General features: G+C 46.1%; 1 protein-coding gene across 8 annotated transcripts in view; it reads left to right on the top strand.

Moving 5' to 3' along the window:
* Positions 1-10,087, top strand: part of Adarb1 (adenosine deaminase RNA specific B1) — a 130,446-nt gene extending 120,359 nt beyond the window's left edge. For all 8 annotated transcript variants that reach the window (XM_029482425.2, XM_085842908.1, XM_085842910.1 and 5 more), the window contains 2 exons: positions 4,906-5,084; positions 5,826-10,087. In XM_029482425.2, the coding sequence (XP_029338285.1) occupies positions 4,906-5,084; positions 5,826-6,005 (359 nt within the window). In that variant the 3' untranslated portion in view covers positions 6,006-10,087. The remainder of the gene's footprint in view (positions 1-4,905; positions 5,085-5,825) is intronic.
* Positions 10,088-13,179: the final 3,092 nt, after the last annotated feature.

Raw genomic sequence — 13,179 nt, 5'->3', positions numbered from 1 at the left:
TGTTCTCAGAGGAAATGAGGTGATTCAGTAAGTAGGCCAAGAGGCCGAGTTGTCCAGCAGAGCAGCAACCTTGAACAAGATCATTTCCTTCACACACGTCAGGAAGCCGTCTTAGCTGTTAGGAAGCCGGGTACGCTCAGCACGCATACTTCTTGACAAGAACCCTGCCCGAGCTGGGTAGCACTGGGCCAGTTGTACGTGCGGACAGCACAGCGGTGAGACTTTCCTTTAGAGCAGTGCCCGTTCTTCTAATGTCTGACATCACCATTTTTTTCTTTATAGGTAGTCATGTCTGGGACCAGAACTGTGTTTTGAAAGCTCTAGAGAGTGTGTAAAGGCTCTTCTCTCTCCTTTCCCTCTCTACCACTCCCTCTTCCTCCCATTACTTTCTTAACAGACCTTACTGTGTAGCCCAGGTTGACCTGGAACTCTTGCCTTGATCCTCCTGCCTCAGCCTCCTGTGTGTTGGGATTACTGGTGTTCTACACTGTGCTGCAAGGCTACTGTAGTTAGTATCTTTGTCAGGCAAAAAAAGGAGTTAATATTCAACTCGTTCCCATCTGTTTTCTGGAAGAGTTTGTTTCGGGTTGATAAGTTTTCTTCAATGTTTGGTTGAATTCACAGTGAAGCTATTTGATGGAGGTTTCATTATGAGGAAATTACAAATTAATGATTTATTTATTTTTATTTTATGTGCATTGGCGTTTTGCCTGCACGAGGGTGTTGGATTCCCTGGAACTGAACTTAACAGACAGTTGTGAGCTGCCATGTGGGTGCTGGGGATTGAACCCAGGTCCTTTGGAAGAGCAAGCAGTACTCACAACCACTGAGTCATCTCTTCAGCCGCAGGAAATTATAAATTTATTGCCTGTTACTTCCTTTTTTTTAAAGATGTATTTATTTTATTTATATGAGTACACTGTAGCTGTTTTCAGACACACCAGAAGAGGGCATCAGATCTCATTACGGATGGTTGTGAGCCACCATGTGGTTGCTGGGATTTGAACTCAGGACCTCTGGAAGAGCAGTCAGTGCTCTTAACTGCTGAGCCAGCTCTCCAGCCTGTCTGTCACTTCTTTAATCTTTGACTTTGGATAAGCTTGATGATTTGTATCTTCAAGACATTTGTGCATTTCATCTGATTTGTGAAATGCAGGTGTAAATGGTTCCTGATATTCCTCTTACCCTTTTAATCTCGGTGGCATCTCTGGCTATGCTGTGTCCCATCCTGGTATTGGTGATAGTACTGGCTAGTTTTATGTCAACTTAATACAAGCCCAGGTCATCAGGGAGGAGGGAACCTCAATTGAGAAAATGCTTCCATAAAATAAGCCTTAATTAGTGTTGATGGGGGAGGGGGCAGCCCATTGTGGGTGGAGCCATCCCTGGGCTGAAGGTCCTGGGTTCTATAAGAAAGCAAGCTGAGCAAGCCATGAGGAGCAAGCCAGTAAGCAGCACCCTCCATGGCCTCTGCACCGTGCTTCAGGTTCGTGCTGTTTGAGTTCCTCTCCTGACTTCCTTGAATGATGAATAGTGATGTGGAAGAATAAGCCAATAAACCCTTCCATCTCCAAAGTGCTTTGGACAGCAATAGAAACCCCGAGACAGTGGTTCCCCTCTTCTTTTTCCAGTCAGCCTAACTAGCAGCATCAATTCTTTTAATCATCTCTAAAAATAATTTCTGCTTTCAATGTTTTTTCCCTATTATTTTCTGTTTTTCATATTAATTACTTGTGTTTCATCTTCATTGTTTTATTTCTCTGTGAGCACCATGTTGCTTGCCCTTTCTCTAGTCCTTTGCTGTGCTAGCAGAGGTCTTCGTCTTTTACTGCTTTTATAATATTTATAAATATCATTATGTCCTGTTCTCATTTGCACTCGTTTCAAAACTCCCTGTCTACAGGTTATTCACGAATGTGCTTTTTACTTTTAGAGTATTAGAGGGGTTTGCAAAATGTTTGTGTTACCAATTTCAAGTAGACTATCATTTTGTAACCTTAGGTCCTTTTAAATTTAAGACTTCTTTTGCAATGATGATGTCCTGTATTGGACTGGTGAGATGGCTCAGTGGTTAAAGACACTTGCTGCCGCCTGATGACCTGTGTTGGATCCTCTGAGTATACATGGTGAAAGGAGAGGAACTGTTGGCCACAGGATGTCCTCTGACCACCACATGTGTGCCCTGTTATGTACATGTGTATACAATATATACATATACACATACACACATACATATAATGTTTTCAAGACATGGTTTCTCTGTATATCCCTGGCTGTCCTGGAATTTGTTCTGTAGTCCAGACTGCCCTTGAACTCAGATACCCTAATGCCTCTGCCTAAGTGCTGGGATCAAAGCTGTGTACCACATAAATATATTTTTTAACTCTGTCCTTATAAATGTGCTGTGAGAACCGGAAGAGAATATGTATCAGTTGTTTTTAGGTAGAGTGATCTATACTGTCAGCTCCACCAAGTTGACTGACTCTGTCATGCCTGCCATGTCCTTACTGATCTACAGGACCTGTCAGCTCATGAGAGAAAGGCGTTGACTGTCTCTTAACTAGAATCATAGGTTGTCTATTTCTCCTTCTAATTTAAGTCTTTACTTCATGTATTTTATTTTAGTTCAGGATTGTTGGCTTCTCATAATAAGAAATCTCCTTTATCCTTGTAAGATGACCTTTAACTCTAAGAATGTCCTTCATTCTGAGATCTGCCTTGTGACCGCAGCTTTCTCCTGATTAGTGATCTCTCTGCTTAATGTCTTTTTATTTTAAACACAGTGATCTCTTCCTTTCACCGAGGTGTTTGAACCGTTTACTTTTATTGTGGTTATATTAACTGTCATTTTGCTACTTGTCTTCTATTTGATCCACATGTTCCTTGTTGCCCTTTCCATTTGTCACAGTACTGTGTTTAATGGTCATATTTTAGCTCTGCTTTACTTCTTAGCTGTTACTTTTATTTCATAGATTTAATAAGTTTAAAGGGCTTATAATATACATCCTTCATGTACCACAGTCTGCCTTCAAGTGATACACTCCCACTTCACACAGAGAGACATCCCCCTGACTCTTACAATAGATGCTTCACTTTCTCTTCCCCCAGCTTTTGTGGTATTATCACAATTTAATTCTTTTGTGTACTAAAAATTACTTTCATTTCAAAATTCTTTTAACATTTAAAGGTATTTAAATGACAAGGCTCATTCTCTCTCTCTCTCTCTCTCTCTCTCTCTCTCTCTCTCTCTCTCTCTCTCTCCCCCCCCCCTCCTCTCTCCTCTCTCCTCTCTCCCTCTCCCCCCACTGCTTTCCTTTTTGTGGGTCAGGATTCCCACTTGCTCTCATCTTCTGATTGAAGAACTCTCTTTCTTCTTCTTCTCCTTCTTCTTCTTCTTTTTTTTTTTTTGTTTGTTTTTTTTGTTTTTTCAAGACAGGGTTTCTCTGTGTAGCCCTGGCTGTCCTGGAACTCACTTTGTAGACCAGGCTGGCCTTGAACTCAGAAATTTGCCTGCCTCTGCCTCCCAAGTGCTGGGATTAAAGGCATGCACCACCACTGCCCGGCTTCTCTTACTTCTCTTAAGAGTCTTTTGATGAAGAATTAATTATTCAGCACCAGTATGTCTGAAAGTGTATTTTGCTTTCATCTTTAAGAATACATTTTGCTAATAAGCTAGTATGTTTTTCTGGGTTGGCAGGGGCTTTATGCTTTTTTAGAGCTCGAAGGCCACTGCCCTGTCATCTTATCTGCATTGTCCAGCCTGTCCTATATCTTCTCTGACAGAGCTTACGGCTTTCATTCTGTGCTGATGCTGAGCGCTCTACTGTGACATGCTTTGATGGAGTCTCTTTGTATTTCTTATGCCTGGGCTTTGCTGAATGTCTTAGTTCTGTGGTTTTCTTGGTTTCATAGACTATAGAAAGATTTTATTCATATTTCTTCATATATATTTTTTGTGTGTTCCATCTCTTTAAGAAATTTTCATTACACATAGATTTGGTGCCTGTCTCACATCTTGATGATTTCCCATCTTCATGTTGTCTCCCTCCCCCTCATTCCTGTCTGTGTATGTGTATGTATGTGTGTGCGCGCACATGTGCACTAGATACCTTTCCCTCTTGCTCTCTCAGATGTCTTTAGTCTTAAGTAACAAGCATGCCGTGGTGAGTCCTCCTGCTCTAAGATGCACTCCGCAGTCTTCAGATGACTTCTGCATTTCTGTCCCTGTGCCTCCTACTAGTAAGCCTGCCTGCGTGTAAGAGGGCTACAGCACCCACATGTCCTATATCCTAAGGCGCGGCATACAGATCTAAATGTGTGTGCTCAGTTTCCTCAGCCATTCACTCCTCCGATCAAGCCTGGGGTTGGTTACAGCAAAATCACTTAAGCCCATGTGTGTGCCTGTGCTTACTTGCTGACACTGTACCTGGAGTGCTGTGCTGTAAAACTGAGTGTCCTGGATATGTGGCACTTCAGTGGCAGAGCTACATGCTGTGTTTGAGCAGCCCCATTGGCTCCACACTATAGAACCAGAGTGGCGCTAAGGCAGCCTGCCCATCTGTCCCTTGCAAGGTTTCTAACTCTGTAGGTCCCCAGGGAGGGATAAGGCATGCTTGATAGGAAATTCTGTGGATTCAGGGCTCTATCAGACTCTTGCCCCTCACAGACAAGCACACAAGTATACATTTATGTATCAGTTCTGACTTCCCAGCCCCGTTCTTTCCTGGGCCACCAAGAGTCAGCTGAATACTGGAAGCTAAGCCTCCTCCCTGTGGCTGTTGTTTGCCTTGTCCTAGTATGATAAACTTTCTCAGCTCTGAACTGTGTGCTGTGCCGGGCCCCTCCTCCCCCTTCCTGGTGTGAAGCAAGGACTTCACATCACTTCTTGTGTCTTCTTGGTTTCAGGCATCAGCAATGCAGAGGCACGGCAGCCAGGGAAGGCACCCAACTTCAGTGTCAACTGGACAGTGGGTGACGCCACCATTGAGGTCATCAATGCCACAACAGGGAAGGATGAGCTCGGCCGCCCATCCCGCCTGTGTAAGCACGCGCTGTACTGTCGCTGGATGCGTGTACACGGCAAGGTACTGAGGCGCCCTCACCGGGTGTCGGCCCTCCTCCACCCCTTCCATCCCTCCTGGTTTCCACCATCGCGTCTTCATTGCAACCTCCTAACACGATCATGTCAAAAGGAATCTTATTTCTTCAGACTGTTGTTAGCTTACAAGTATGGCCCTGGCTCCACAGGCCTAAGAGCTGCCCCCGGTGTCAGCGTCCTCCCTTCTCCGACAGCCTTAGCCTCTGTCCCAGCCCTGGGAAAGGAGACTGCCTATCATGAAAAGGAAGGGCAGTCAGTATACACTGCTGCACTGGCTTCTGTTCCCTTCATACAGGGTCAGAAATTTAACTCAGCTGCAGAGCCCTTTACCCAAGTAAAACCAGGTAATAGGGCAGGGTGACAGTCGTTGTCGTCTAAGCCTGGGATATGGTGTTTTCCTATTATGAGGACAGCTGGAGCAATGGTATAGGGCTCACACAGAAACTCCCATGCTCATGGGACCAGACAAATGCTACCTTGGTGACCCTTTCCCCCGGGATCTGCTAGAAACATAGGTCCTGCAGTCATCTGTCTGGCTGCTTAGACGTTAAACTGAGCCTTAGGCTTGACCTCCTGTGGTTACCCTTCCGTCTAGGAGAGAACCCTCTGCTTGCATTTTCACAAGCCAGCCCAGCCCTAAGCATCGTTTCTGAACATTCTGCCTGGTTTCTTTCTCTCCCGTTGCTGCTTCAGTCGTTGCTTTACATGTGCATGTATCCTTCCACAGGTTCCCCCCCACCTGCTGCGCACCAAGATCACTAAGCCCACCACATACCACGAGTCCAAGCTGGCAGCGAGGGAGTACCAGGCTGCCAAGGCCCGTCTGTTCACTGCCTTCATCAAGGCGGGACTGGGCGCCTGGGTGGAGAAGCCCACAGAGCAGGACCAGTTCTCCTTCACTCCCTGAGCCAGGCGGGTGTCGAGCACAGAGTGCGAGGCTGTGATGCCGAACTGTCCCCCAGAGCCTTGCATCTGAACTGGGACAGGTGTGCACCTCGGGGACGGCATGGGGAGTCTGGGGGAACCACTGGACATCAAGCATCATCCCCGGCGGCTCTCACCCCAAAAGGGCAGCGTGGGGATGTGTAGGGTGCCGGGCACCTCACTTCTGAGTAGGGATCGGGTGCACAGTGGGGGTGCATGGGGGCACAGGGGCCCATCACCACCCCTCGCCACACATTTCCCCTCTTGAGCTACCCAGTGACCGCTTTATATCTCAGTTTACATTAGACATTGAGTTCTACTGAGTAGGGCTTCCTCAAGTATAGGAAAATAGAAATTACTTTGTGTGAGATTCTTGAATAAATAATTTATTCAGAGCTAGGAATGAGATTTATAAAATAAGAAGTAATTATGTCAGGTCACTTTTATGCCACATTATTTTAATTGCAAAAATTAAAAAATAAAAGTGTTTCTATGTGAAAGAGCACGAGAATATAGAGGTAGGAAGTAGAAGAGAGCCACCACGCGCACATCTGTGTGTGGCTCCTCTCCGTAGGTCCTTCACACTTAGGTTCTCACAGTAGGTTTTAACAGCTCTCCTGGGGTGGCCCCAGCATGATACAGTGTGACCTTGGCACACAACTGGCCCTGCATCTGGGATGCTGTGTCCTAGCGTCACAACCTAGGCTCTGCTGCCCCAGCTGCCTCTAGAATCTTCCATGCTCCTGGTTAGGCTCAAATCATGGAAAACCCTATTTGCTTCTAAGTCACTGAAGGTCAAGTCCGTCCATAGCCTGTCCCGGCTGGCCGTCACGTGGGGGCTCTAACCATATAGGTTTTGTGATCTAGAGGCCCTCATAGGGCTGCTACACACTCAGAGCACAGCCTTCCTTCTGCCCCTCCCTTGGGATCTGGTGGGTGGGAACCATTGACCGCTCAGAGGATGGGAAGAGTTGTAGGCAGGTACCATTCTTGGAGCGTGCCACGTAAGGCATATTACTAAGGTATCCTTCCAGAGAAATTAACCATTCAGGTTGAAGCTGGTGTGACAGTGTGAGCCTGGAACGCTGCAGACCAGACATTGGTGTCTCAACAGGCAGGCCTGGGTGCTCCTGGCATCTTGGGGCTGACCCCCAAGATGCCACTCAGCACCCTCTCTGCACAGGGTGGACCCCTGGACCTCCTGTGCTCAGACTTGCCCCAGGTGCCTTGTCACTTCCACTCAGGATTAGGGAGGAATAGAGGGAGGAGGGGGAGGAGGGGCTGTGACTGTCATCCCAGTGTGCCAGCCTGGTCCAGCAGGTCGCTCTGAAGAGAGAGCTTCAGGGCCGCGAGCAGAGTGGGCGCACACTCATCCCTCAGCACACGTCTGCCACGGCTGCATCCGGGGCTCTGACAGCCATGTGGCTCTGAGCTGTTCGCCCAGGTGTCCACGCCCTTGACACACTGAGAAAGAAACAGGACAAGAGCATAGCCACTGTGGGTTCCACCAGATTCCCAGCAGACCTCAAGAGGCCGTGTGTCGTTGCTTAAGTGAGATCCACTTGTGTCTCCGTGTCCGGAGCTCTGTCATGTCCTTGTGGGTGTCTCCCATGGTTCTCGTCCTGTGGGGCTTGATCTTCGAGGCATGAAGGTCCTACCATAACTCCCTAGTGATACATGCTATCTCGGATCTCCTCAGTTCACCACCTGTCCCCCAAAAGGGAAGCCTCCCAGGCAGGATTGTGGGCCCTGCATGCTGTGTCAGGGCCACCTTTAGGTGAAAAGCACTGGGGTTCCTTAGAGAAACGGTCTCATTTTATCACAGTACCACACCTTCCCCACAGGCTCCTGCACTTTCTAGAAAGAAAAACACACATGCTGGTGTGTTCTTTCTCTTGCTTTTAAATCGTATTTTTTCCAGTGGAGATGGGAAGATAGATTTAGTTTATTTGCTGTTTTTAAGTACGTTTTGGTTATAAAGTGTAGCAAAAATCCCATATACACTAAAAACCATGCACTACATCTGGCTTTCTATGTCAGATAACAAGGGTGCCCAACCAGGAAGTGAAGGTTACATGCAGAGAGCATCTGAAACCACAGGGGTTGCTCCTGCTTAGACTTGACCTAGGCCCAGAAAGGAGGGAGAGCCAGGAAGCACCCTGTGTCGAGGAGGCAGCACGGGGCATGCACCGCCTTGCCCTGCACCCAGGATATGGTAGCTCAAACAGCCCATCTGTGACCTGAGAAAAAGGAAACAAATACTGATTGAAGACACTAAGCTCTTTGAGCCTCTTCCCAGAGGTCCCCATGACGGTAGCTCATGCCCAGGACCTAAATGTCACAGACTCAGCAGAAAGCTTGACACAACAAGACCCTGATGGAAATGTCCTGGATACTTCAGCAGGTAAAGAACAGGAGCTTCAGCTGGGCTTGGTAGTGCATGCCTTTAATCCCAGTACTTTGGAGGCAGAGGCAGGCGGATTTCTGAGTTCGAGGCCAGCCTGGTCTACAGAGTGAGTTCCAGGACAGCCAGGGCTACAGAGAGAAACCCTGTCTCGAAAAAAAAAAAAAAACAAAAAAAAAAAGAACAGGAGCTTCTCTGTTCTGTATACTTAGCTAGAACGGAAGTATTAGTTCCACAAAGCAGTATCCCTCAGGATTATTTGGGCCCAGCATCAGCAGGGCTGTAGCTAAACAAAAGGAAGGCATCATCGCCAGGAGTCGTGGGTGGACTGTCTTGTTTCTGCAGAGCAGAGGCTCTCCACTTAGATGGAGGCAGGGTGAGTGTGGTGTCCATGCCGTTAGCCCTGGTCCCTTAATGGTATCAGGTAAGTAGCACCTCTCCTAGCAAGGGACACCAAAGAACAACTTTGAATCTGAATCTGAGTCTTTCAACATTCTGACTATTTCAAAGTTTCGTTTTGTTTTAAATAATCAAACATATATTTGTAAGTGTGCAGGCCATCATTTCATAAGGCATTGCTCTCTGTTTATTTTACCCCCCAGCTCCTCTTGCCTCCAGACTGTACATGCTGCTTGGTTTTTTTAAACTTTACTTTCAGACAGGTGCACCAAAGGTGGGCAGCCACCAGAGAGAGGGTCAGGAATGTGGGATGAGCTGCACCGCACCCTGGGCCAAGATAGATGCACAGTGCAGGGGCAGCTTGTCATTCCCAAAATACCTTACTCCAGAAATGTCAGCTCTCCCCGTCAGTGACTTTGTTCCAGAAAGAGAAAGAAAGTGAGCTGAAATCCAAACCTGTAAGTTCTCAAAATTAGGGAACCTCCTCCGAAGATCCCTTGATATTGTCAGCCCCAGACTACATCGTGAGAAGGGCAGAGTGTATGCGTTCAGTGTGTACAGCTTGTGTGTGTCCTTGTCTCCTGGCATATCTGTCATGTGACACTCTCCCCAAGGCTGAGGGGTGCTCACCCACTCTGCAGCTGCGGACTGCTCCACACCGGGGCTACTGGGTTCATGAGACATTAGGGAATGGGAATTGGGAAGCCTCTGACCCGCCAGGGACCATGAGGGAGTTAGTCCCGCGGTCTGACCAGTCATGGCCGGCTCCTCAGTGCACTTCCCGTTTAGTTACTGGGGAAATGGTCACATCTCTGTGGTAGTGCCTGTACTTTCTGTTTGCTGTTTGAACGACAAGTGCCCAGCCTCAGAAGCACTTAACTGTAGCCACAGCGGGAGCTGATGGTGCATAAGGAACTGATGGGCCATTCTTCTGAATGGAACACAGTAGGTTAAAAGCACAGTTTGTGGAATGTTAATGGGATAAGCCCCTAAAAGCTATTAGCTTTTCCAGGCTTTGAGTTATATACTTTTAATTTGATTTTAGAGTTTGGACACTTTACATGAATGTAACTCAGCCAAGAAATGTGTTGCTAAGATACAATCCTCAGTGTTCTCTGTATGTATATTTCTGTATATACCACATGTTACAGCCTGCATGAGCTTCCTCACACCGAGCCCAGCCGGCACTGAGCATGAGATGCTGTTACATGTAGACAAAGGACTGAAATGTTCTCAATAAAGACTAAGACGTTTCACTATGACCTGCATGGACATTTTCCTTTTCACGCTGTCCTCATGTCTATTGCTCTCGATCGTGGTTTGAAAGGTGTGGATGGCTGTGGGTCTTGTGTCTGGTCATGAACACTGCACCAAGTGCTCAGCGCGTTTATCCACCTCTGCCACAGGGTGCTGTAGAAGGAAGGGCATTCATGCCTCTGGGAGAGTCGGCTACAAGATTGCTCTCGTGTGGTCTGGAGAGTGTGTGTTTGTTCTGTCAGAGAGCCTGTGAGCAAATCCATAAGGAAGCGACCATGGCTGCGGGACCTGGGATGGCGTTTCATGTCCCATTGAAAGCACCTATTTGGTTGATATTTTTGTAATTAAATATAAAATAAATATAGAAGTGTTCTTAAAGAGTCAAAGTCGTGTGCGCCATGTGTCTTTTAAAAACAGCCGGGTCAGAGACATGACCTGCTTCTCTGTTTTGGAATTGGTCAGGGAGTAAAACCAGGTCAGCTAAGAGTTTGACTTTCTCTACCAAGTGAAACATGTTTGCCTTTGGTTGTTTATCTCAGTCTGAAAAACAGGGAAGGCAAAATGAAGGCCCACCACGGTTAACCTGTGTGACTTCTCTGCTCCTTTCATGCCCTCCTCTCCAGGGTCAGAAGGTCGCTTGAGTAAGTCTCCTGCAGCTTGCTACTTGTGTCTTTTATTTTGTGTCAATGAACCGAATGTTCTTTAAAGTATCAGAGCTGAAATGGCTGGAGAGATGTCTCAGTGGTTAAGAGCAAATGACTGTTCTTCCAGAGGTCCTGAGTTCAAGTCCCAGCAACCACATGGTGGCTTACAGCCATCTGTAATGAGATCTGACGCCCCCTTCTGGTGTATCTGAAGACAGCTACAGTGTACTCACATACATGAAATCTTTAAAAAGAAGAAAGGTCACACGAGTTCCAGCTGAATATAACCACCATGGCAAGCTGCACGTGGCAAAAGCATGTTTTTTATAATCTGAAGTAAGCTCACACCTATCCTCTGCGCCCGCGGGGAACACAAAAGAAAGTTCTGTGGTTTTGAAGAAACTAAGGTCACAAGACTCTGGTCTCGATTTTTTTTTGTTCGGTTGGGATATTTTTGTTATTTTAATTTTCTCACAAGCACTCAGAGTTCTATTCTTGGACTGTGTCCCATCAGCAACCTGTCCCTTCCTGTTTTGTAAATACAAAGGAGCATTTGATGAGAACACTAACAAATGAGGCAAAAACTACAATACAGTTAGAGCACTTGCCTCACACGGGAGAAGCCCTGAGTTCCACCCTCAGTCCCACAGAAGCTGGAGAGAGGAGAGGGGACACCCGAACAAACACACATGCTCGGAGCCATGAGCAAGAGGACACGGAGTCTCTTCTCATTCTTCTCCGTGCGTGACCCAAACATTCACCTGCATGTTACAAATTAACTCATTTTTTTAAAGTATGAGATGAGCCAAGTAGCTATATTAGACCCACATGTTTAAAAACCTGACTTCATTGCCCTCCGTAATTTCTTCTCTTCCAGGCCGTCTACTGTATGTAATTCATTTCTCATGGTGTTCTTTTCCAATATCCCTAGAAAAGCTTGCTAACACTCTTGTTTCTGTTGGAAAAGTAGGTCAGGTTTTTCTTTTTCTGATAGAAAATAGGTCTGACTTGGTTCACCAGTGTGACAAGAAAGATTAGGTCACATGGAGGACATGCGCCATAAATAGAAGGTGCAAAGTCTGCAGCCCCACAGTTGCAAGGAAAGTACATTTAAAATGATGACATAGGAGGAGCAGCTTATCACTATTAGATTGGTGAAGGGCGGGGGAGAAACACTGAAATTTGCATCTCAATGTCCTGGACCCCTTCTGAATATATTAGGCTTAACTAGGTGACAGAGAATTACAGGTAAGTGGCAGCCCCTTGAAAAGTGGTGTCATAAACACTGTGAGTCAGCATGACAGGATGACAGATCCTCCAGCAAGCCAAGTGCTTTCTAATCCTTTGCTTTAAAACACTTGAATGAAAACCTCATTGATTTGACAGCTGATGAGGCATTAAGACCATTCTCACAACTTTAAAAATTTTTAAAGCGCCAGGTTTGAAGGCTGTTACTTAGGAATTCCGAATACAGTTGAGATTATTGCTGTGATTTTTTTTAATTCATCCAGTTTCTTTAAAAGAAACATTTATTTATTTTATGTGTATTAGTACACTATTGCTCTCTTCAGACACACCAGAAGAGAACATCAGATCCCATTACAGATGGTTGTGAGTCACCATGTGGTCATTGGGAATTGAACTCAGGACCTCTGGAAGAGCAGCCAGTGCTCTTAACCACTGAGCCATCTCTCATTCGGTTTTCTTAACACACCCACAACGACAAACTAGAATATACCTGGGGCCAGATTCTGCCACAATGAAACAGGACCCTTGTATTCCTTGGCTATAGGTTGGAAAAGCCCTGATCAACCCATTAGGAAGTACTAGGTCGATGAGATTTCATTACTGCCTGTGATCGGGGCTGGAGAGATGGCTAAGAGCAGTTAACAAGCACTGACTGCTCTTCCAAGGTCCTGAGTTCAATTCCCAGCAACCACATGGTAGCTCACAACCATCTATAATGGGATCTGATACCCTCTTCTGGTGCGTCTGAAGACAGGTACAGTGTGTGTGTATATATAAAATGCATAAATAAATCTTTAAAAATTAAAAGAAAAGGAAAAACTGTGATGTGTGAAAATAATGTTATTCCAGAATATTACTAAGAAAGCCTTTGACCAGACTAAATTTCAGTTTTGATTCGTAAGATGTTTTATAGTAGAGAAATTAGGATGATCACAACTTTGAGGGGAAAAGGAACATTATATGGGGTCAACTTCTCTCTGTCCAGATGAAGACTCCATTCAAGAAAGACAGCTTTCTGAAGGGCCGAGAGCTTGTTCTCCTGCTCAATGGAGGCAGAAGTGGTGGGTGGAGCGGGGAGACACACTCCCTAAATCAGATCTCAGCAGACCAGTCACTCACACCTCTACAGATGTTCTGGAACCGTTTCTTTTTTTTTTTCTTTTTTTCTTTTTTTTTTTTTTTTTCCGAGACAGAGTTTCTCTGTG

Source organism: Mus caroli, unplaced genomic scaffold (assembly GCF_978045245.1).
Source record: "Mus caroli unplaced genomic scaffold, Mus_caroli_1 scaffold_9, whole genome shotgun sequence".
NCBI classification, from domain to species: Eukaryota; Metazoa; Chordata; class Mammalia; order Rodentia; family Muridae; genus Mus; species Mus caroli.
This window is presented reverse-complemented; position numbering and strand designations above follow the sequence as displayed.